The sequence below is a fragment of the Thunnus maccoyii genome, chromosome 11, assembly GCF_910596095.1.
Source record: "Thunnus maccoyii chromosome 11, fThuMac1.1, whole genome shotgun sequence".
NCBI lineage: Eukaryota > Metazoa > Chordata > Actinopteri > Scombriformes > Scombridae > Thunnus > Thunnus maccoyii.
The window spans coordinates 7335201-7360502 of NC_056543.1; the positions used below are offsets into that span (position 1 = coordinate 7335201).

At 38.7% G+C, this 25302-nt stretch overlaps 1 protein-coding gene across 2 annotated transcripts in view; it reads left to right on the forward strand.

Moving 5' to 3' along the window:
• The window catches only part of col5a2a (collagen, type V, alpha 2a), a 73954-nt gene that overhangs the window by 20307 nt on the left and 28345 nt on the right, over positions 1-25302 (forward strand). The window contains exon 1 of one of the 2 annotated variants that reach the window (XM_042426545.1): positions 8178-8469. The exons of the other annotated variant lie outside the window; for it this stretch is intronic. Within the exon in view, the coding sequence (XP_042282479.1) occupies positions 8379-8469 (91 nt within the window). The 5' untranslated portion in view covers positions 8178-8378. Of the gene's footprint in view, positions 1-8177; positions 8470-25302 lie in introns of those variants that run through there. 2 annotated transcript variants of the gene reach the window in all.

The following is a 25302-nucleotide window of genomic DNA, read 5'->3' on the forward strand; positions in this document are numbered from 1 at the left end:
CAGATCCAACCTACTCTGGAATGTACTCTTAGGTCTGCCAATAAGCTTCTCCTTGAACTTCGCAGACATGCAAAGGGTAATCATGCATTTGCGTTCAGTGCTTCCAAACATTGGAACAGTCTGCCTGTTCTGCCTGAATCTATAAGAATACCCAATTCATTGTTTTACTGTTTTATATAACTTTTATAGGTCATTTTTGTTATTAGTGAACCAGCAACAGGGAGATGGCAGGAAAAACAAATAGGGGATTATGTATAACAAAGTTCTACAGCCAGACACAAAATAAGCACATTGCAGTTCATGGTTGCAGTTTAGTATGCTCATAGGATTTATGTCCCTAAAGGATGTACTCACACCTCATGATTTACATGCAGTGCCTCCGTAATGGTTAGGATTTTATTAACATTAACTGTGATCTTTCCCTAACCATAACCAAGTATTTTAATTGCCTAACCAGACTTAACCAGACCTAACACAGGAAGAAAGAACTGTAAAAACATTGGCCCTTGATCTCTAAATATTATCATTCTTGGAACAAAATGTCACCCAGCCACATCAGAAGGCAAAAATGCAGCTGTTCTGCATGGCCACACTCAAAAGCAAGAGGAAAAGCCATCATATAGAGGGGGCGAGATGCAATATATATTTGAATATGGGGATAATGGTGTACACTTTCTGACAATGTCTCCTGGAAGGCATTCATAATGTTTCACTCATTTGTACACACAAAAAAGTGACAATAGCAGTTAAATCAGGGAAGACACAAGTTAAACGTGAGTGCAGAAGCTTTATGTTATAGACTTTGGCATGGACCCCAATTGATTAGATGGATGTATAGAGATAGAGCCTAATAATTGGATAATAGTTGAGAGGTGGAGCTCAGTGTGATGACGAAATAGGATGACAGCTCTCCACACAACTGACCAATTACTGTGTGACTGTAGGTTTCAAAAAGTTGCATGAATGGATGCAGCTCCCAAGTTCAGTAGTGTGTGGAGAGAGGGGGGTTCAGATGTTTTACCATCAAACATGCACTTCTGTTAAAGCATACTGGCATTTATTAATGTCTACTATTTTTACTTTTTAATATTTAACTATTTTTTTCTTATTGATGCTCTTTTATTCTCTGTTTTAATGGAAAAGTTATTATGCTGTTATTATACAGCACAGCTGTATCAAATATTTACAAAAATGCCAGTCATCTATAGGTTTCTTTTTATCTTTTCATGATCATTTGGCAGCATCATATACGCTGATGTGCAACATGGACGACGTCTGCTTTTTACAGTAGACTCCATGTGCGTTCCATCTGCTCCGGCATTCTTCCTGTCCAATCCAATAACTTAGTTTACAAGAAAGAACCTGGAGAAAAAGGAATTCTGTCTTGGATTAAGATGTGATCTTTGAAAATCCTGGGATGAAACAGTGCTCGTTGTAGGTTATGTTGGACGGCTACTTCGTTGGAGGACTGGAGAGCTTGCTGTTGGTGTGTAAGCTCTGACTGCTGAGTCTGTTTATTGCAGTATTTTTGCAGGCGTAGCCTTGGAGACTTAGACACTAATTATTTCCACTCTCTATTTGAGACCAAACCAAGGTTATTTGGGTCCATATGAAGAAGCCCCCCACCCCTCCATGCCTGTCAATAGCATCAGTGAACCGGATGTTTGAAAATGCAGCAAAGATTATTCACCTATTGCATGGTGTGTCTTTTTGAGTAAAATACATGAAAATTTAGAACAAAGACCAAAAGTTACAACTCCCATAAATGCCAACATGCAGTATTACATAGACAGTTAGTCACTTTAATTACCTGAAAACACAAGCCTGATTGTGCTTCAACATTTAAACGTGTTTTCAGGTAATTAAAGTGACATACTGTCTATATTCAGCATCACTGTATCAGATATTTTGTGCTCCAGTCATCAGCTTTGGCAACAGAGAAATTTCATCATATTAGAGTAGGAGAATGTGTGAAATATGCTGTGACGCTGTTTAGGCACGGTTATAAAACTTGGGTATTGTTAGTCATGGGATAGCATTTCACTCTGCAGACAGCCCTCCTCATTACGATGAAAAAAATAAGCGCCAATAGGAGGAGTTTAAGACTCTGGAAGGAGAGGGAGGAGTGAAATGAAGAATAATGCCAGTTGTTGCCATAGATGTACTAAGAGAGCTGGATACTGCCTTGCTGCCAATTTGTCCCAGTGGCCAACCATGGTACTACAACAAAAAAATCCACTGCACCCAAAATACACTTTCCCCACAGAGCACTATCATAAAATAAACATCCGTAAAAATGTATATGGAGGTAAAGCAAATTTGAGTAAACTATAAACCCTGAAATAGAAAATGTCCTACCTGTGTGCTGTCAATAAGGGAATTTCAGATCCCAACTAATATATTTGTCTCCAAAGTTTTATTCCTCTGTTGGATACAATATACAGCAAAACCTACTGTCTTATCAAGTTGTTTTTAGTAAAAATAACTTTGTCTTGGAAGCGTGCCTGTTTTCTCACATACATCTTGTGGTAAACTATGATCTGACTGATGGTAATGTGCACCTGGGTTGAAGATTCATCTGATTAGCAAAAATATTAGGTTACTGCATGTAAGCGTGCCATAGCTTGATCATTATATAATGTGTCATGTTGATAGTAACATTGTATCTGTTTTTACTTGTTCAGTCCAATCTTCTCCTTTTCTCTATTCCCAGTAAATTACACTTATCTATTAGTGCCCTATCCCACCATCACCCCCTCAACACATCACTAGTTCAAACCATACCCACCTGTAAGAGACAAAAACACACAGGGAAGGTACTAATGTCAAAAAAATGTATTTTCTGTTATGTTTAATATATGTTTTCCATCTGTTCGACTGTATTGTAAGAATTATTATAACTTTTAGGCACTTCGAATTAGTAGTCAGTGGTCACAGCCATCATACATTGCACAGAAACCCATGAAAAGTTAACAATAATATTCAGGACTCAGGATGGTAGAGAGCTCCCAAGTGCAGACAGAAGGCAGGCAGATGCAGTTCATACAACACTGAACTTTGGAAAACTTGGAAGACTGAAAACTACTGACAGACTTTAGGAATTGCACACAAAAAAGTTGCCTCACTATGTTCCAGCCAGGAGTCCTGCTCATTGCAGCTCAGAGTAGACTCGCCCAAGTGATCCCAGTGCATTAGAGACCAGATTTTTATTGGAACAGATCAAATTGGAGAATGGGAGAACAGTCGGATAAAGGAAATCAGACAGGATTTTTAAAATGTCATCTGGTAAATTTCTTGGTGGTGCTATGGTGGGGCAGTTGTAATTCCTGGGTGGGCAACAGTCCCATATAGCCCCACCCTAGCACGGCCTATGCACACTGTCTTGGCTAACTATTGCTTGCTAAGGTTATTAGTAACATCTGTGCTTTTTCTACTATGACAAGCTGTGAAAAAGGCAAATTTAGCCAGTTGCTGTATAAGAGGAAAAACCTGAGTGATATATTTTAATTCATTTTGTTTTATCATTTAACACATATAGTCGTATAGAATGTATTTAAAAAGTGCGTGAATAGTGTGTCACCAATCTGACATTATATTTTTGTAGCAGGTCGACTTGTTGAAAAGGTGGGATTTCAGGAAAAAAAGAGAAAAGGTCAAGGTTGGCGTCAATGTAAATGTCAATGAAAATGATTATGTCAGTAGTTAAAGCTCAAACGTTACTGTGTAAGTAAAGTTTACAGACCTTAGTGTTAGTGGTTAATCTTAGCAGGCACTAATATAAATTAGCTGTGAAAAACAGCCTCTTTAATCTCTGTAGCTAACGTTATTGTTGCCAGCTGTGAAACACATTAACGACAGCCACTGTAGCTAATTGCTCCTTTGCTAACTTAGCTAGTTTTCCATTGTACTCTTCTCAATATTATTTTCCAGTGTTACAACTGACCATAGACACAGACAGGACCCAGTCAGCATGTCCATGTCCATGTTGGTAGCACATAGGTGTTAAGGTAGGGAAGAAATATGCCATTTCTTTCTCTCCGCAAGCATTACATTAGGTACATTAGGCTTTTGACACATTTTTTGCCAAGACAAATTTAAGTTTTTAGGCTAAGAAAATCAATTTAATTATGCTACTTGGGTGAAATCAGCTGAATTAAAGAGCTAAATCGTTGCTTAATGGTTCAGCTGATGTGTTGTTTTGTTTATTCACCATACTGTAGATACTGTATTGTTTTATTGATGTAGCCTAGTAATAAAGAATATAATGAAAATCAGTTTAAAACAAGACTAAGAATTTACAATCATGCTAGTGGCTCTATGAAGCTGTAGGTAAGCACAGCAGTGCTTTGAGCTAACTGCTAACATCAGCATGCTAACATGCTCACAATGGTAATGATAGCATGGAAATGTTTAGCAGGTATAATTTTGGCCATTTTAGTCTAGTGTAATTAATTTAATTAAAATGTTTTGAATTTTCCACTAGGTGGGGCTACGGCCCTAGTTCTGTGTATTTCGGCGGTGAGCATGCACCATACAATGTAGCAGAGCGCTAGCTGCTGGTGGCTACCGGCTAGGCTAGTGGTTTCTAAAAGTTTTAAAAAGTATCCTTTGGTGGCTGCTTTCACTTTAAAATTACCACCACAGTACAACAACGATCAATGTACGTTTTGCCTGCCTTCCAGGGGTAAATTATATCTAATAAAAAATCTGGCAACTTATATTGGGCATAAAATTTTCTGTCACAGATCAAGTTATTTTCAGATATTTGTGTCAACCAATCAGGGGCCACCAGGAAAAGCAGAACACATTACACACATACATACATTGGGCAGAGAAAAATACGCCCTTCAGCACACAGACAAAGACTGTAAGCAGCGCTTTTTCATTAGTCATCACGTGTTGCTGTTATTATGTATGACTTATGTGAGAGTAATAACTGAAATTTATACACAAACACACAACACTAACAAAAACAATTTTTCATTAAAATATGTATTTCACAATAGAATTTGCAGGAGGGCAGGGCCCTTAATGGACCACACGCTCCTGCATCTGAGGCTGATGGGAATATCATTAGTTTATCAGGTGGAACGCAAACCTTAAATGGTGAACACAGTGAGCATTATACTAGCTTAGCCTCAGCATGTTTCCATTGTCATTGTGAGCATGTTAGCATGGTGACGTTAGCCTTTAGCTCAAAGCATTGCTGTGCCAAAGTACAGTCTCACAGAGGTGCTAGCGTGGTTGTAGACTCTTGGCTGTGTCCAAAATCACACTTACATAGTGCACTACATTAACCTTCCGCCATTTTATTTGAGTGTCTGAATGCTGAGTGAGTAAAATCTGCTAACAATCCCACAATGTTCCAAATTTTATCAATGTGAAAATTACTATTGTGCTGATGGTAATGACGCAAAATGACGATGAATAGTGAGTGTCTGAAATCTCAATCTGCTGCTCACTATTGAATAAACTATTTAGTGTCTATTATATAAGAAGGAGCGATTTCAGACACAATCTTAGTCTTGTTTAACTATAGCAATGTACATGCGCTGTAGAAATACAGATAAATTACTAAAGAAAATTGATCTGACCAATGCTCACTTTCCATTCTGTTGACCACACTGAATCATTTAATTTAGTTTAAAAAAATAAAAGGAGTTTTACTTTACATTCCAGTCAAGGAAGGTCATGGCCATTTGTAATGTATTAAGACAGGAAACAGAGTTGGATAACTATCTCCAAAACCCTTGAAATCTGAATCAAAGTAATTATGCTTTTTTTGTATTAATTTTAGTGTTGACAGCATAATGCAAGTAACTGACATTTGTTCATAACTCTGTGCCTTTATGTAAAAGGAAACCAAGGGTTGTAGATTGATTTGCTTCCTATCAGATAGAATAAGAGCTCACCCAAGCGGTAGTAACATCTTGAGCTCACAAAACTCTCAAATTATGAAATATATCTGGTTTAGTTTTTGTTTGCTTTTTAAGGCAAAGTATTTGCAGATTTGTTTTTTTGCAGCAAATTATGGGTGTATACAGTGTTGCTTTGGTAACATCACTCTCCTGAAAACTTAAAACAAACTCATATGCATAGTGATAGAGCTTAAATAGTCTATTTATTTTTTTATCTTTTGTTTATTTGACCAAGAATGCAAAAACAGAGAGCAGCCTTAAGGTTGGATGGTGGCTTAACACCATTTTAACAAATGCACACATGATCAAGAGAGTTTGCAGAGGCTAGTTAGTCTAATCAGATTCAGTGAATTCCCACAGTGTATTTCAGTACACTTCCTCCTTTTATGTAGTTAACATCTACATAAAAATATGTCAGTCTGCAGTGTCAACTTTATGAAATGTTCAACTCTACATAAATGTTAAGTTTCCACATGTAAATACTGTGATTGCCTTTAGCTAGGGACACTGTTTGTGAATACAAAGTAATGTTTACTTTCTGACCAGTTGCAAAACTAACTGGTATACAGACTGGCGGGGAACAAACTGTAATTTACACAAATTGATTCCCAGAGCACCTTCCCTCCCTTTGGCAACATTCTCCATAGTGACAAAATCTTTGGCAACAGCCTGCAACTGGCAGTGTTTACAGAGTCTTAATGTCTCCTTTATTCTCAGGAAAAAACAGCTGATGCTTCTTGTGAATCTTCAAGCAAGGAGACTCTGAATTGGCTTGCTGACTTTTGTGGGCGGGGCTAACAAGAAAACAGCTGTCTTTCTCATCAGCTCTGCTCTGGTCTCTTGAACCCCCTTCACACACACACACACACACACACACATACACACACACAAACACACACACACACACACACCCTATGTGAGGCAAAACCAATCACCTGATGCTTTTAGCACCTTGTGAACATGGCACACAGCTGTTTCCTGTCATACTGTTCAGGGTTAGTTGTGTGTGGAAAAGCCTGGACAAGAAGACCATAGTGTCATTTTAATGAGTTGAATATGAATGAATGTTATTTTGACTGAATTGCAAATTAATTGAATATTTATTCAACTTTACGTTTGACCGTAACTTACTGCTAGGATAAGATTTGTATCCAAAGCTTGTCCCTAAACAAGACTTAAAATAACCAATGAAAACTTGCTCTGTAGAGGATCCTTCCACTGTTTTTTTTTTCCTCTCAAAGATGAATCAATGGCTTCTTTACGAGCCCTTTCAGTGCCTTACAGGACTCAACTACTTCCTTCATGTCTTGTGGGGAAAAAAAAAAGGAATGGCTTATCACTTCAGGTAGTCTCATGACGGACGCAGCACTTTTAGGCACTTAATGAACAGACTGTGAATTTCTATGGCTTTATCTTGCAACAAATTGGATTACAGTATAATGGAAGTACATGATATGTTGTCTGTCAATGCAAGAGAAAAGTTAGATTGCCTGAAAGTTATATTACGGTACTGTATGTTAGGAATATGAATGCATATTGTGTCAGTGTGCATCCTCAATGAGGTTTTAAAGTAATCTGACAAAATTAATATGAAGTCTCATCACATGTAAAACCGCCATTGTCGGCAGATTCCATGTTCCTGACATAAGTCAAGAGGTGTTGACCTCAGATTTTTCTCTAAATTTAAACTCTGGATTCTCAATCATGACCACCTACACTGATGACCACCCACAGTGACTGTCACACACAGTTTCACTTTGCTTTTTATCTCTCTTCCTTTACTTTTTATTGAAGATAGTCCGGCTGAACGATGGCACTGCTTTTTTTTTAGCAAAGAGCAAAAAACTCAACAAGCAATCTCATATGACTATAATTTCTCATCGGAAGTGAATTATAAACTCTATTCTTACTTTTAATTGCCCAGTAAAAAGGGATTGTCAGCTTGCTGTGTGTCTTTCTTGGTGCCTCACAGACTGCAATAAAACAGCACTTTTATGATGTTGTATGGCAGCCGCTTCTGAAGGGAGGCAAAAAAAAAAAATCAGTGACACCTCCGAACAAGCACATTTTTTTCTTATCTGTTCCCTGGCATCTTTAACTGCGAGTCAGTTTTAAACTCTGAGATAGCTAAACAGGCAGAAAGAATCATTGGAAAGTATGAGAACTTGTGAACATGGGTGTTGTTCTCCCACAGCCACAAAAGCCTGTGAGAGGATGGTTATGGGAGAGGGCTGACAAAAGGGGGAGGAAAATTAGGCTCGCCAGCATTCTTCTCATTTAAAGCTGTAACTACACAAAAAAGCACTCACGCAGTCTGGGCTGGGTCTGCTTGCTGCTTACAAGGAGAGGCACTCTTGTATTCATGGTGGTGCAGTGATAACCTGAGCATTTTTTTTTTTCTTTTCATCCCTTTTCCCTTTTGCTTTGCACACAAGGAAGGCTCATGTCTTTCTTATAGACATGATGAGATTTGTGCATTTAAGGACTTTCTTTTTTCTGGTGGTCTCCGTAGCTCAGGTTTTGATTGTAACATGTCAAGACGGGAACAGTGGTAAGTGAACTCCTCTGCTCTTTATTTTAACACCTAATTGCTGTTGGGTATAATGTGTGAAAGTAGCTAAAGATTGTCCTTTGGATTGACTGAACATTAGCTCCTAATTTTTGTTTGTTTCTTTTGTTTTCTCTGTAACAGAAGTTAGGTGTAATTGTTCAAAGTCCTTGTTTCTGCAAGTAGTTTTAATCAATTAACTACAGAAACTCTTAAGTGTGCTCTGGATTACATGAGAAGTTATTTAAGATGAGATAGTCAGGCAGTACTTATTTCCCATACCCTGTTTTAGATTTGTTGTGCCAAAGAGATTTCTCCTTGTACACAGCCACTTAGTTCCTGTTTTTTGTTGGATCGCAGTTATCGACCGTATGGAACATGTAAGTCAGATTTCTGGTGAGGATGATCCCTCACTTGGTCATTGAATACTCTGTTTAGCTTAGAGAATATTTGAAAAGAGATGAAAGTAGCTCAAGTGTGGATTATCTGCAATTGGGAAACAAGCCCTGCATGTCAGGATATAGCCCCTTTGGACATCTGTCAGTGATTGCGAGTGATGTCACCCTCAGGCACTGAAAATGTGCAGAGGAGGGGAAATGAACACCTTTGCGGTTTTGCATTACTCCTGCACCGCTCCGCCACTTTGGAACATTCATTAAGTGTTACCACAACCATTTTTTTTTTCCCCCCTTCGCACTACATAGTACATCTGCAAAAAGAATTTCAGCACCAGAGCTCACGCGTCTTTGAGGGAACACAGACTGCCTGTTAATTCAGGGCAGATGTGAGGAGACATGAGGAGGAGAGATGCTGTTGGATTCTCTGAGTCACCAAGAGGGGGGTGAACTGTGGGGCTGCTGATGTCTTCAGCTGGCAACTCCAAGAGCTGGAACACCTGAGTGTTCTTGTTTTAGTTGAACTGTGCTTCCCCCATTTTTTTTTTTTTTTTTTTTTTTTTTTTCAGCTGGAGTGTTTGATCTCTTGTGTCGTCACAAGGAACCGTGGTGTTTCTACGTATGATGTCACGGGCAACACTGAGCATTGGAAAGTGCACAGACTGTATTGTTTATTTTTTAAAGCTGTCATTCCCTCTGGTTAATTGTTTTTTTTTTCATTATATCATTAACTAAAATGAGTTGGCTTTTCTTTTTAGGTCCAGTTTCACATCAAGCAGACTGCTGAATGATAGTAAGAGCACCACCCTGTGGTGAATGCGGCATAGGGCCCAAAACGGTTTCCATGCACTTAAACTGTGCTGAAGGAATTATTTCACACTAATATAGATCCTTCCATTTAACAATTTATGGCAGCACTGCAATTAAATTAAATTTTCTTGAATTATATGGACATCAACCAAGCTTAAAATGTGATACTTAAGCTGACTGTGAAATAAAATACAACTTTAGCTGGCTCCATAGCTCTCTGACATAACCAGGTTGAAAGGTTTTGAGTTCTTGTTGTCTTATGCAGTCTAGGTCAAACGCTCTCAGAGGCTTTGTTATAATCTGCTTCTGCACCCTTGTCGAGGAACTGTCTCTGTCCATATTTGTTCATGTGGAACAGCACAGGGATCTTGCAGACTCCTTTTCATGGAATTGTGGTGGAGGAGACGACTGCTTTTCGACCATATAACAAAAACAGTGGAAATTTCATGGCTTTTTGTTGACCAAAAGAACATGTGGTTCACTGGTGCTTTGAGACAATGTACTTTCATGTTTGAATGGCTTGTTCCACACAATTACCAGTTACTATTGTATGGAACAGTTTTGAGTGTGCAGATTTTTTAGCATCTTTTTAGAGACTATTTGTGTAGCTTTGTGAATAGAGAAGATGTTAACCAACCATATGGGGCAGTAGGAATGTACATCAAGAACAGAAAGACACATTTGAATATTTTATATCACATTGTTCATATCCAAAGCAGTCCCCAAAGTTATAAAGCAAAACCTAAAGCACTCACAATGTGTGACACATTAAGTTGCACTGAGATATAGCATATGGTTATGGCTACAATTACCAGTTACTCCATTTCATTGGGACTTTATATGGAAATGTGTGCTTTAAATTAGTGTGGTTGAATGTTGATGAAACATACAAGCAGATACATTCTCTCAGAAAACTTTCAACACATTATTTAAAATCTGTTCTTAAAAATAAAAAAGAAGTCAGCAAAAGCTTGTGATGGGGTTATTGGAAAGACTTCTAAGGGACCAGATTTTGGTCAAATTTAGAAAAGAAAATATGGTGCTTTGAAGAGTGAAACATGTTTTAAGCAAATGTTGAAATTTTTAGTTCGTACAGTTATACAGGTCTAGATTAAACTCATATGTCTGCACATGTGCGGAAAGTTTGCTTGCAGAAGAACATAATTGGCAAATGAGATCAAGAAGCAGTTAAAAATCTTCTCCTTGATCTCATTTCTCACAATTGGAAATAGTGACGCCAACGCAGATTACCAGATTAAATCATAGCTGACCCTTCACACAGAACCAACAACCTACATTCGAAGAAGCAGAAGTGTTCAAATGATATCTGGAGTAAGGTTTAGGGATGTGAACATGGAAAAAGGAAAAAAATATATATAGCAATAGATCACTGACTCCAATAACAAAAAACAGGAGTCTGTGCCCAGAGTTTTAGCCAAAGAGAAAAATCATGCCTCTGCATGCGTATGTGTGTGTGTGTGTGAGTATGAACATTACTCCTCCCAGACGCTGACATAGCTGTAAAACATCTTCAAAGATGCCACTTAGCGCCTTACATCAAAGAGACTAAACACTCAGTCTTGAGTTAAACTGTACGCCGCCGTGGCTTTCAGTCTGTAAGCAGATTTACGTTTGTCTCATCATCACCAGGTTTTTGATACTGATCGCAGCCAAAACGTAAATCATCTCAAAACGTTTTTCCCTCTACGAGAGAAACACACAACCAAAAATCTGGTATTCTAAATCAACAAAACCTACATGAGGTCACTCTGTCTCTCAAATTGGTTCCAGTTGTTGTTGCCACATCACTGACATCGCAACAAATGGGCTGTTTTCTACCAAAGCTGAAACGTCCAAACATGTGAATTCAACCAGGTCCACAGACGGCTTTGATTAGAAACACATGCTGCATTTTTGAGCTATGACTTGATTACACGCCTCTTTTCTTCCAGAGTTAAGGGGGTCGGACTCACCAGATTGTACATTGTCTTGAGTTACACGTTGGAGGAAGACAACGTTTTACCAGTTATCTGATGTGTAGCGTCTGGCAATGAACCTGGGACGTCTTGGTGGCATAGACGATGGGGCTGATAGATTTTTAATGCAGTTTGTGTCTGTGTGGACTACTTCATGGGAACTACTTATAAACCAAATTATTGCAGTCAGCAAATGGAAGCTTGGGGTGGGGGGATGACTTCCAGATGTTAAAATAGTCGCTTTGGCAGTATTTGGAAAATGTATTAAAATAAAAAAGTCTTGGAAGGGGAGGAAGTTCAATGGCTGATGTAAGATATATTGTTTCAACATTGCTTTTGGGTGACATGGATAAATGAGGAGCTCACTGTCTCATGATTTGTCTAAACAATATGAGGGGATGTCATTTCTCCGTAACTTTACATTGCACACCACTGCAGGTTCAAGTTAAACTAAGTATTTGTTTGAAGGACATGCAATTATGGCTTCTCCTGGCAGGTTTCCTGTTCCTTGATTGGTACGTACTCACCAATCTGCCCTGTGATCCACTCAGCCTGTCCATGTGGGAGGATAACAGGACAGAACATAAACACAGAACGGCCCGGGTTTCCCAAGTGCTGTAATTGTCTTAATTTCATTCTAATTAGAAGTGGTGCCAGCACTGCCATTTGTACCAGTCATAGAGCAAGAGCTCTGCCATTAAATTCAAATGTGGCATGACACAACTGATCAGATAAAACTAATTTCAGTTGATGTTTGTGCTGTTCACAGGTATAAGAGTGTGTACTGTATCCCACCAATATAGAAGAAAAAGTTCCAGATTAAAGCGGCTAGGTTCAGTTTATTTGTTAAAAGTTCTACTCAGCCTGTGAAAACAGTTGTATTATGTCCTTTGTGGTTCTGGAGGAAGCTTTGAACTTTAAAAGAATACAACCCAGATGACGTCATAACTTTAATATGGTTCTTAATGAAGAGTCTATATAACAAGCTGGAGATGTGGTTTGGAAGACGTTGGCATTTAGGAGGCAGGGAGGGTCTAAAGAAAGACGTTATTCAGTTGCATTATGTTAAAGGTTGGATGTAGGCTAGGATATTTCAGCCACTGCTACTTTAATTTTGACCATTTTTTCTTTAATCTGTCTCTTGTCAGATTGCCAACTTTACAGAAGTGGAGTGCTAATTTTTTGAAGTACCCCTTTAGTGGTTCATGTTATCTAATTTATGCACACATTATCTGTCCCAGCAATTAAAAAGAGTAATATTGTCCATCCCCAAATGCCAGGAAAACAAACATGACCATGTTGATGCTTTTGTGGAGCCCAGCCGTTGCCGGTGCTGCAGTGCAGTTTGCTTGTACAGTGATTGTTGATACAGCTGGCTGTAGTTTTTCCAGGAGATCAGGGGGACTTTTGCCCTCTGGAGCTTATCCTCTGTAGGTTGGCAGGTCTCAGTGTAATATAGCACTCTCTCTGAACATGCTTTCTATCTCTCCCCTGGTGACTATCTCAAAGGCTGCTGTAATTGTTTTAAATCTTCCAATTTCATGAGATGCCATGTCCCACATGGGAACTTTTCTCTGGCATACAGTGTTGTGGATCAGGTAGTGATTCAGTAAAATTAGATTACAGTTCCTGTTGAGTGAATCTGATAATCAAGCAAACAAGCATCTCATTGTAACAGTAGGACATATGTGTATGAGTCAGTGTTAAGCTTTAGAAAGAACTTAAAATACAGTGCTAACATACTTTTCTTTAGGTTTGATAGCACCGTAATAATCGTTAAAGCCCAAATTATCTCATATAACCTTAAAGGCACAAAATACTTGTTAGAAATGTGATAACACTCTCTGTCAGATTCTCAAACACCAGCCTTACTTGTTTAAATGCCGCAAAATGGTGACTGTCAGCCATAATTGCAGGTTGTGGTCCAACCTAAATTCTAAGTTGTAGCGAGGTTGTGTATATCACAACTGCTGAGGGTGAACAAGAGGAGCTACATGGGCGTTGGTGGGTGACAAGGGTTAGCAATGCGGCCTATATGTTTAGGCTTTTAACAACTTGTTGGACAGCTGATTGACTTGACGGTGAAATGCCTCATATAAGTGCGGTGAAGTGCCTTGAAGAGCTTTTGAATCCAGGTGGTCCTCCTCTAGTGGAGGTCAAACAGTACAGGACTTACTTTACTGCAGTCTGTTAAATAATAAAAAGGAAATTGGTATATATGCTCACAAATTATTAATCTGTAGTGACTTTCAAGTGAACCAAAAGCTAAGGGAGTTGCATTATAATCAGTTGTGCTGTATCCATTTTTTTTTTCTTTTCCGGAAACTGGATTTTTATTTACTCAATGATGATGATGGATGCCATGACTGAGTTGGACCACATGGTTTGGAATTCCCCTGTCCATTGTCAAGACTTGTTCGCCGTGTCTAGTGTGTTTTATATTTCTTGATCAAAATGGAATAAAGTCTTAAAACTGAAAGTATCTCAGGCAAAATGAATCATTATAATGACTGTACTGTACAATTGTCAGTACAAACATGGAGATTCTCCAAGAGGCTCATGTTCAGAAGAAGAAGAAAAAAAAAGGTTTTGTAGAAGTGAGTTCCAAAGACACATAGTGCTGAAGGCTTTGCTATGAAACACTGCCAGATCTCAATCGAGGGTATGATATTTCTTGAAATGTCATCTACGATTAAACTCATATTGTGTGCAAAGCAGATACATGTACAGTATTAGCTGGCAGTAGCATCAAGTCTGGAGTCCTGCGAGGCCCAAATATATCAGATGAGAATAAGTAAGTCTAAGGAAAGTCTTGGTATTTGGAACCAGTTTCACTTTGGATCATGGTCATATCAAAATAGACATTGCTCATTCAGAGTTTCTTTGTGATAGACTTAAAGCATGTCCAGTAGGAAAGTAGGGAAAGAAGGGATGCATTCTTCTGACACAATGTGAGTCTATCCTGTCTCTTACCCACTGACCGCAATGTCCAGTCAATGTTCCCGAACAAACACTTCTCACATTGAGCCAGACCAATGAGATGTGGAAATGTCTGCTTGTAGTCTGTGACTCATGGCTACCATTTAACCTCGATGATTTCACCAAATGGGTAAAACGCTACAGCCAAGAAATGGCTGAAAGAGATGGAATGACAGTGAGCTAAAAGGGTAAACATTAAATATGAGATGATTTTGTCACATAGCACACGCATCAAGTGTACTTACTGCTCTAGCTTTTAATAGTCTACAGCACATTGTGGAAAGTTAGGAACATTTCAACAAGGAGGACAACAAATCCAAATGTTGGCATGGTAATTTACAGTCCATCAGCTTTAAAATTATATCCATATGAATAACATCAAATCCTAGTACTTTGTGTTTCTGTAAATATACTTCAGAATTAAAGTGAAGCCACATGAGTTTTCCCAAAGAAACCGTATCCTGCAGAATAGTCATGTAATTATATAGACAAACCGTTTTCCTTTCTCGCTCAGGCTTCACTTAATCAGCCACACCAACAAATCCCTCAGGTTTACACAGCTTGAACTTTGTTGTGCATCATGCCAGTCTTTATTTACCTGAGCTACATTCGAGCTCTAAGTATAGGCTTAACTTCTGTCTTGATTTCTGTTTAATCTCATACTCCTCGTTCATAAGCCTTTCACTGATGTGGCCTGGTATTTAAGGGGATAAACTTTAAATGTAGGATAAGACTGGAGAGAAGGAAACTACATTTCATCATAATTTCATATCTATTAGGAGAGGAGGGGGTGGGGGGGTGAATGGGAAGAAAAGTACAGGCACAGTTGCAGATCAGAGTGGAAAGAACAGAGGGCTGACAGAGAAAGGAGGAGGAAGAGGACAGAGAGGAGTCAAGGCAGGCAAAGAGGATAAGAGCTGAACTCTATAATGACAGAGAGAAACGCAAGAGTGAGAAAGAAGAAGGGTATAAAAACAGTGGCAGCGAGGGAAACCCAAAGGATTGTTGGGAACATGACAAGTACTTCTTTGTAGTGTCATCCTCTACCCCTTGTACATCCCAACAGACTCCAGCACAGGAAGTGCTGTCAAATTGGAATTTCCTCTGGAAAAGCACATGTTTCAGATCTGGGTTGTTCTTGTTAATGCCCATTGTGATACATGGTTAAAAGATAAACATGAGATCAGGACAATATTTCTTTAAATTATCGATTGATATATTTGAGTGTAAATATTTTCCTGCACCCATGAGCAGTTCAAATAATAACAGTGAGGTGAAAGGCAGTAAAGTAACTGTGTCATGTTGTCTGCATCGATAGCTAATTGTGCTCAAAAGATAGAAACCATTTAAACTTTCAAAAGGTCCTCTCATTTCTTCAACTGTCGAAATTAGGTCAGCAGTCGATTTGTTAGCTCTCACAACTAAGATTGTTGCATTTTTTCTGACTGGAGTCTGCCTTTTGGGAAAACATTTCTAAGGCACACAGCTGCTGATGACATGTTGAATAAAGTATGCAACTGTTACTGATAGAAGGGAGGAGTTTCAGCAAACAAACTACAGCAGGCAACAAATTTTGCCAAGAAATAATCTTGTGCTTGGCACCGATGATATTTCAAGAATGCTCTCAAGATGCTAGTAAAGTAGAGTTTCATTGGTTGTTGCAGTTTGGGTGTTCTGCCATAATGTCACAAGGCCAGAGGTGGGAATATTCTCCTCATACTTCTCTCATTACAGAAATACAGGTTACTGTGTGAGTGTGTGGGTGTGTGTGAGAGAGAGAGGTTTGACTACAATTAAATTATAGCAGCAAAATTCAACTCACAAGAAGCATTAAAGTGATCAATTGAAATTTAGCTAAATGCAGAATATGTAACTTGTTCCTAACAGCAGCTCCTTATATAATTGTAGGATGACTTGATTGGTAACTGTGAGTGTATAAACTGTGCAAACTGGATCTTCTTTTTAGTTTCGGACATCATTGTTATTGGTTATGATAATACTTTATTCACCACTGTTACTGTTACTGGAATCTGATGACTGTGTTACACTGTCTGGACTCAGTTCAGTGACCACACTTGTTATCAGTGTAGTGTAACAGCACAGTTCTGTAAACATTACTGGAATGATGGCAAAAACTATGAATATAAGTGTCATTTTGTAAAATGTTACTGGTCTGTAAGTACAGAAATGTGCTTTTTACCCTCTTATGCTTCTTATTCTTTCTTGTAGCAGCCAATATGCAAAGTTGTCTAATTGTGATATGTACTGAGTGAGATAACTTACAGTTGGAAAATAAATCATGTAACGGAGACACTGTGTCCAAACTACTTTACACATATCGATGGCTTTCATGTCCAGTAATTTCTTGTTGATTATCATTCAACATATGCGCCAATAACAATCCGTGATAAGCTAATCTTGTATCAGCACAATACCAATTTATTGATCAGGCTCTAGTGAGTTTCACAAATGTAACCTTTTCAATGGATATCCATGCGGTCACTACTTTACCAGCCCTCAGTAACCTCACAAAGATAAAACTGCATCATAACAGTGCCCTTCTGACCTCATCACCTCTCTCTGTCTATGTCTGTCTCCAACATTTACAAAAATGCGGGTTGCAATAAACTTCAAGGGCTCCATTTAGCAATAAAGAGAAAGTGATAAATTCCGTGTGTCCCCTGGGGCTTCAGCTGAATGATGTCATCACAGAGAAGGGGCCTCACAGTGCAGACCCCCTTTCAAGATCTCTGGGCTCAGTTATCTAACCAATAATAACCACAGCTAACACTGGCTACTGGCCAGCAGAGCCACTGCACTGTTTATCCCTCAATAAGAATGAGTCTTCTACAATTTATGACAGTCCCATGTGGTTTGTACCTGTACAGAGGCAATCACTAGAAAAATGCCCAAGCTGTTATCTCTATGTGTGGTTTTAGTTAAGCTCTGCAGACGGCATATGTTGTTGTTAGAATAATGGTTGATGTGTTGACTATCCAAGCAAAGCAATGATAGATGACTCCAGCAAGAAAAACTTGATGTATTTCACCTGGAATTAAGTCATGGTTTCCATTTCAGAGATAATCCTGGAATCAAGCATATCTCTAAATGTTTTGAGGAGTTTTTGGCCTTAACATCTGCTAAGACACTGTTTTCTTTACAGATACTGTCTCTATTCTCCATAACATCAGCTTTGTTTTGGAATTTTAGGGCTGTATCTCATTTGCAAAATGTGCTTTCTCTAAATGCATTTACGTCACATAACAATGATATTATGGCAATAATTTGGATGATGCAATTTTCTGCATTAGGAATCCTCTGCAGGGTTCTGTGGCTTTAAGCCCTCCATTCATTCTTTTAACTTAAACCTTTCACATAAAGGTTGCAGTAAAATGTTCATGAAATAAGTCATTTTTAAAAGAATTGATTTTATTCCAGAAATGATTCCTTATTTATTCCTTATGTGGTTAAATGTGTGGTTAGTTTAGCTTGTTTAAGGGGAGTTGGTTGTTAAGTGGTACTGAGTTGTCAGTCTTTTAACACACACTGTCTCAGACATCATAGTTCTTTCTGGACAATATATAGCCCAGCAAACATAAATAATGTCAACTTTGTGACCCCACAAAATGCAGTCCAGTTTAAAATGTAAATATTTATGGAAAACACCCTTTGCCTGAGGGGCTGCATATATGATACAGTGAACGTCAGCATCGTGGCCTAGCAGCTGCATCATTACTCAAGCTCCAGCTTCAAGAATAACCAGATGGAGACCGAGACAAAAAGAGCAAGTGAGGAAGAAAACGAACAGTGAAATACACACTAGTGAAAATAGGTACAATAAAAAAGAAGAGAAAGAAGAGGAAAAAAATAGAGGAGTGTGGAAGGAAAGTCCAGAGGGAGGCCGTATGCTTTCATAGGGATAAGGAGAAAGAAAGGGAGATTGGAGAGCTTAACGGGGATATGAGAAAACACAGGCTAATGCGAAAGAAAAAGTGGGATTTAAAAAAGCGCCTCCGGCAGCCATTTGGTTTGAGGAGAGGATGCAGCATCCTTAAACTCCTGTAGCACAGAGGTCAAACAAAATGTGGAGGCAATAAATCTCTCTTGCCTTTGGGGTTGCTCCTCACCACTAATATAGGACACCTCATAAAACAACTCTAAGTCCATCCCCACCTGAAGAATGATAATGGTTAAGCATGTGTATCCCATATACTGGTTTGTACAATTAATGGGAAACACGTTCGATTGAGGTTCAAGTAGACACTTAAAGTTGTGACCAAATGGTGCATTTGTTGCACTCCTATGAGTTGAACTGCAACTTTGTGCATGATATCACTGGCTTCTGCAATGAGTGTGGATGTTGCTGTTGTCTTGTTTTAGACTGTGCAAAGGAAACAGTTAAAAATAAGTTGTGTTCTTGCAACCACCAACAGTAGAGCCGAGACAGAGAAACAGAGAGAGAGAGAGATTTAGTGTCAGCACCTTGGTCTGCACTTGAAAAGGCAAACAGATGTGTTCAGCGCTGATGTAACCTGCAGACGGCATGCTTGATAATGTCCTGTAGAGCACGATTTTTAAATGTTTTAAGGGCTGTTTTACCAAAATCATAAAAAACAAAGCAAAACAACCAAAAAAACATATTTTCTAACTTTTCCCAAGTATTATCCAACCATGCAGACCATTTCAAAGTAACTGTTAAGGTTTCGAGGTATCTGTCTATGAGATTCCTGTCTCCAGCCACTGTAATGGAGGTGAATGGAATTGTCTTTGTGCTGCTCCAAACATCAAAAAATGATATTTGAAAAATTCAACACCAATGTGTCTTTCCAGCAACATTGTCCCCGTTACTCAGGGGAATCCACAGAGCAGTTTATAGGGGCAATTTCTTTTTTGGAATGTAACTCCACTGAAGTAGTAGTAGTACTTTATTGATCCCCTTGGGGAAACTGATCCTCTGCATTCGCACTGAACACTTGACAGTGAGGCCTGTGGATTATCCAGAGTAAGTTGGACACAGTGAGAAAGTATGTTTTGTGTGATTTGGGTGAACTGATCCTTTATCATCTGGCCCCACACTGACTAACATGACGCAATACAATTACATGAATGAACTTTTTGGCATTAAAATAAGGTGACCCTAACAATCTAAATTCCCATAACCCTGATAACCTTATACAGAAATACATTGCTTACACAATATACTCAACTGACCAGCGCAGCTCTCATCTAGTTGGCAGAAAGAGGCTAGACAACTGGAATTTAAATAATTAGCTTTTTTTTTTTTCTTTTTAAGATTTGATTGTGAATAAATTCAGAAGCTGTAATAGTTGTGGTAAGCAGTAGAACAAAGCTAAGAATGCAGATCATGTGTTGAGTAGACATGTACAACCACAACAATGCTCTTATAATTTCTTATAATTTTTATACAATGGCCTGAAAGACTAGTTTTAATTGTATTTCTCTGTGTTTCAATCACGCAGCAAGAGCATATTGTGCAGGAAACAACTTTCTTTCGAGCTCCTCTGTGTACAGACGCCACAGTTTATTCTTTCACATCTGGCTGTGTGCTCAGTTGATATAAAACACCAGGGCGCACTGACCCCTTGTATATGTTAACGCTCCGCTCTGTAAACTGGAATGTTTGACGTCACCCATTTTCCTGTGCTGCATACCTGTTTTCACGTGGACAGGCCAAATGTGAAATTGTTAATTCATATTAACACATTTTAAATAGTTTATTTTAACTTAACTTTCACTTTGCTTGCACTGATGATATGCATTTGGCATATAGCATGGAGAATCTTTTGCTGTTGCAGTAACACCATGTGTTTGATTATATGGTCAGACCATCTAAGTATTGTATATCGACTAATTCATTAGTTTAATGTTCATTTTACTTATACTAAATAGTTTTTTAGGCACATTTCTTAAAGTACAGGTTTGAGAAGTGGTGCAGCATATTGTTCACATTTAGTAAAATGTGTCAGTGTGTTATATTTAGCTTGATCAATGTGTGCTGGATCTAGCCTGAAAGGATATGAAAACCACATGTTTGACAGATGACCAAGCCTTTGTGTAAGATTTGATTTCATATCAAACAGCTACTTGGTTAAGTTAAATAGTCATTTAGGCACTTTGCTCTGGTCAAAGAGGTGATTTCACACTAATAGATAAGCAAAAAAGCTTTATATAGTTGCAGACTGTGTGAGTTTATTCATATTGTTGCAATTTTAACCCTTTATTTTTTAGGCCAATCTATTGGGTTATAGTGTTGTATGAATCAATTATCATCTTTTCTGTTTAAACTTTGAATTGTTGTCCTGGTGTAGCAGTATACATCAGCTTTAGAGTGTCTTCAGAGTGTCAGTTTGATGGTTTAGTCATGAGAGCAGTTACATTCCAAGTTTGTTGTAACAAAATGCTGTAATTGATATGTTATTTACTAAACAGTACTGCCTTCCCTAGTCAGATGTCTGCACCGTACTTAAAGGACTAGTGTGTAGAATTTAGTGGCATCTAGTGGTGACATTGCAGATTGCAACCAACTGAATACACCTCCCCTTCCCCTCCCCCTCCAAGCATGTAGGAGAATCTATGGTGGCCGCAAAACCCTAACCTTAACCCTAACCCTCTCTAGAGCCAGTGTTTGGTTTGTCCGTTGTGGGCTACTGTAGAAACATGGTGGTGCAACATGGCGGCCTCTGTGGAAGAGGACCTGCTCCATATGTAGATGTAAAAGGCTAATTCTAAGGTAATGAAACCAATGATTCTTATTTTACAGGTAATTATACACTAATTAAAACATACTTATGAATATTATAATCTATGTCTGCCAATAGAGCCCTTAAATCCTCCACACTGGTCCTTTAATGCAGAAAAGCTGAAACAACAAAGCAAACATTAAGTACTCATGTGGTCACAATAATCCATCAATAAACCATAAGTGAGGAATAATCTACATGAAAACAACACATGTTGTTGAATCATGAATCTTCAGTACAGGACAAGAGCATTTTTCATGGAGTTTATTCTGAGTGCATTTCATGCCTGGACAGAAAAAGATTACCCTTCTTTGAACTTTGACCCTGACCCCCAGGCCAGGCCAAAGAGGGTTCGGTCTTTAGTAACTGTTGCGCTCTGTACTGTAGTGAAAGACAGTCACTGTTCACTGTTTGCATTTTCATTACAACAGCTTGTGTTTTCTAATTCCCTTATTACAGTAAATTATTCATTTTAGAGCACGCCATCTGTTGTACAGCATGTTTAGTTCATGATGAGTATGCTTGCATGCTGTAAATTTCATTGTCCGTAGGGCATGAAGACACAGAACTTGTTTGATTGGTATAACTGTAAGGACTATGGAGTCTATTAAAGGATCTCTCTTTTGATGTTTGAGAATATGTGGCCACAACCATAAATGTTTGTTTTTGCCACATTCCCACTATCGCAGCTAATTTAATCAAAGTTCATTTTGCATATTATTACATATTCACGTGATTCACTTATCGGTGTCCATGTTGGTCTGTAATTCTAAAATGATGATGAATCAAATCCAAGGCCACAGAAAGTAAGGAGTCAGTCAGCAGAATAGATAAAGAACGGAGGAGGGGGTGTGTAATCGAGGACGACCACAATCCTCCCAGGGCTGATCATGGGAGAGGAACAACTCATAACTGTGGTTGCCTCTTTAAGGAGGACCCATTGGAGACAGGGCCTGTTGATGGAAAAGCCCAGACATGTAATCAGTAAGCTACTTATTCATTTCAACTTTCCTGGCCTGAGCTTCCTACCCCTCCCTTAAGATACAGATTTTTGTTTGTGAGAGCCAAGGTGAAGAGCGTGTTCAAACTAGAGCACTCTTTCAGATTTCAAGGCTTGTCAAGATAGTACAGCAAATCCTAAGTGCCTCAGAATATTAAACAGACAGGATGTTTTTTTCAGGTAATAAAATCCTTGTACCGTTCATTAAAACAACACACTTAATGTGACGGATAATCACGGGGAGTTGATTCACTTTGAAGCAAAACAAGGTGTTGACATGTCAGCCAAAAGGTGGGTGTCCTTGTTTTTGACCCATTACGACTCAGGTTTTGGGCCAATATGGCAAAGGTTTTGACTGATGTTTGTGGAAAGACTGCTTTTATGGATAGCTTTATAACTGGACCAATCACAGGTTGAGCTAAAGGTCCTTTACAGAGAGAAGATTTATGTTTGGCCATGACACCAAGGGTTTTAGAGCAGGAAAGCGCAGCTGCTGCAAAGCCACCCCTCAGCAGCTGTAACTCATCTGTATCTGGCCTAGGAATCAGGCTGTACTCCTTACGGTATTAACCAAGTCAGTTGGGGCAAGTTAGCTTCACTGCAATGGACAACTCATTCAGAACAAGGATGGAAACATGTGGTTTGATTCCATAAACTTACTGTATCATCTAGTGAGCAATATCTTTCTGAAAATGAAACGACAGTGTGGCCATGGGTTTGGGGCCTGCTCTTGGACCCAGTCATCTTTTTTTTGTTTTTTTGCTAAAGGAAATGAGAGATTTAGTTTAAAGTGACTCACTGTTTCCATAAGGTCATTTTCTAACCCCCCAACTTCTGGCTGCAATAGAGTCTCCCCAAACACAGTGTGTTATGAGTATTTCCATATTAGCCAAGGAAAATCCATAAACTATCTACCTTTTTTTGCTTCCTCACATCTGCCAGCTACATCACATAGGGAGCAACAGTAGTTTTCCCAGGTTTTTCCTCACGGTTGGGTCTTTGTTATCTGGCTGATGTCTGGTGAGCTGTACAAAATGATAGCTGGAGAGCAGACATTTGAGTCATGTTGAAGAGCTCCAGACTCCATGTTTTGAACCAGTAGAGGAAACTGTCTGCCCTCTTAGCTGACTAGTGGAAAATCCAGATCAAGCCGTCACCATCAGAAGGGAGCATGCCTTTTCACCATTGTCACGATTAAACTGTGCTTTTACAGCGTCTGTGGAAAAGTGTGGAACCTGCAATGAATTAGCTGAAAGGAGGGGAAAAAGTGAACGTCCCACTCCTCCTCCTCCTCAAGGCTTGCGGTGGGGTTTTTAAGACGACTCTGAAAACCACACTTCTCTTCCAGTAAATTTCAAACTCTTCCAACACAGAGTGTTTGAAATCTCTCAAAACCCAACAGGAAAAAATGCTTTCCAGCTACAATGTGGCTAGACATCCCTGCTGTGAGGTTTGAATGTCTCTGCAATGAAAATGACTCAAGTTAGAGGCAGTTTAAGATAACGTGTATGTACGTGAATGAGATTCCAACAAGAGATAATCCAGCGTATTTGACACTAAAAACAATATTTGAACACACACACAAGAATTCAAATCCAGTCAAGGGGAACAGCTAAGCTTGTTCTTACAAAACAAAATACCACATCATTATAATTAAGATTCATTGCTGAAGTGATTATAAGTCTTATCGCAAATAAAGATAATACACTCTTGTTTTCCACAGAATACTGGTTTTCATTTTGAACAGCCAAAACTTAGACAGTGGGGCGTTACTGGCTGTTAAAAGGCAGGGATTGTAAATGCTTAGGTTTTTAGTATCGTCAAATACTTTGCAGTTGACAGAACAATGATGGCTGAGAAAGTATACCTTGAGGTGTATTGCTAGTCAGAGTGTTGATCTTAAAATCTGTAGCCCTCAGCCAGCACAGCTGGTTGAGATAGTAATGGAGATAAAGAGCCTGTGTTAAAGTCTGATAGCTGTTGTATGTCAAGGGGTCATTTGCAGTTGCAGGACTGTCTATGGTCAGACCTCTGTGTGTAGGTTAATGTGTGTTCACATGTATGTTAATTTGAGTCGGATATGGGCCAAATGGTAATATCAGAAAGCTTTGTAATTCAGCATATGTTTCCAAGATGGAAGTAATGTGTGGAAAATCAATATGAAATTGAAACAAGTAATTCAATATCTGTCTGTCATGTCATTGTCTGAGCTAGTACCGCAATCACAGTTACCCATGCTTGTGAGATTAGATGTAATGATCTTAAGTGTGTCTGATTACATGATGCATTTGTACAGCATCCAAACCTCAGGTTTTCTTTAATTAGAGGTATTTCAGAGATTCCCGATGTTGTTGTGTTACCGCAAGTTTCAGTGTAATTTAACTTTACTTTACTTTAGCTTTGTTTGATCCTGTAGCAAGAGTCTTGATGTGTCTCATCTGATTTATAGACCCTTCACTTTAACACTGCATATTAGATGTATGAATGGTATTGAAGGTAACAGCTCAGGTAGCCTTGGCTGATGATTGAATGATGTCATAACAGTATTCGTTCATTACAAATTCCATTTGCAGTGATATCCAACCATACCATTACTGTTATTGATTACTGTCCCCAATACATACACTCATACCAAACCTGATGTATTCAAGAAAGTTTAGATGATTTTATGTTATTTGTTTATGTAAAAATGGAACATTGGCCAATACATTGCTATCAGACTTTTTCTTATTTTACACTCAAATATCAACATTGGTGTCATCAAAATAATGTCTTGATCAGGCTTTAACTACACCATGATGAACTGTAGAAGAGCAGTACTGGAGTATACAGCAAGCTTAGAACACTTGATACAAGAGCATCTCTCATCTTTGTTTATTTGTTTGTCTATAGTTTTTTATCTTCCTGTACATCTG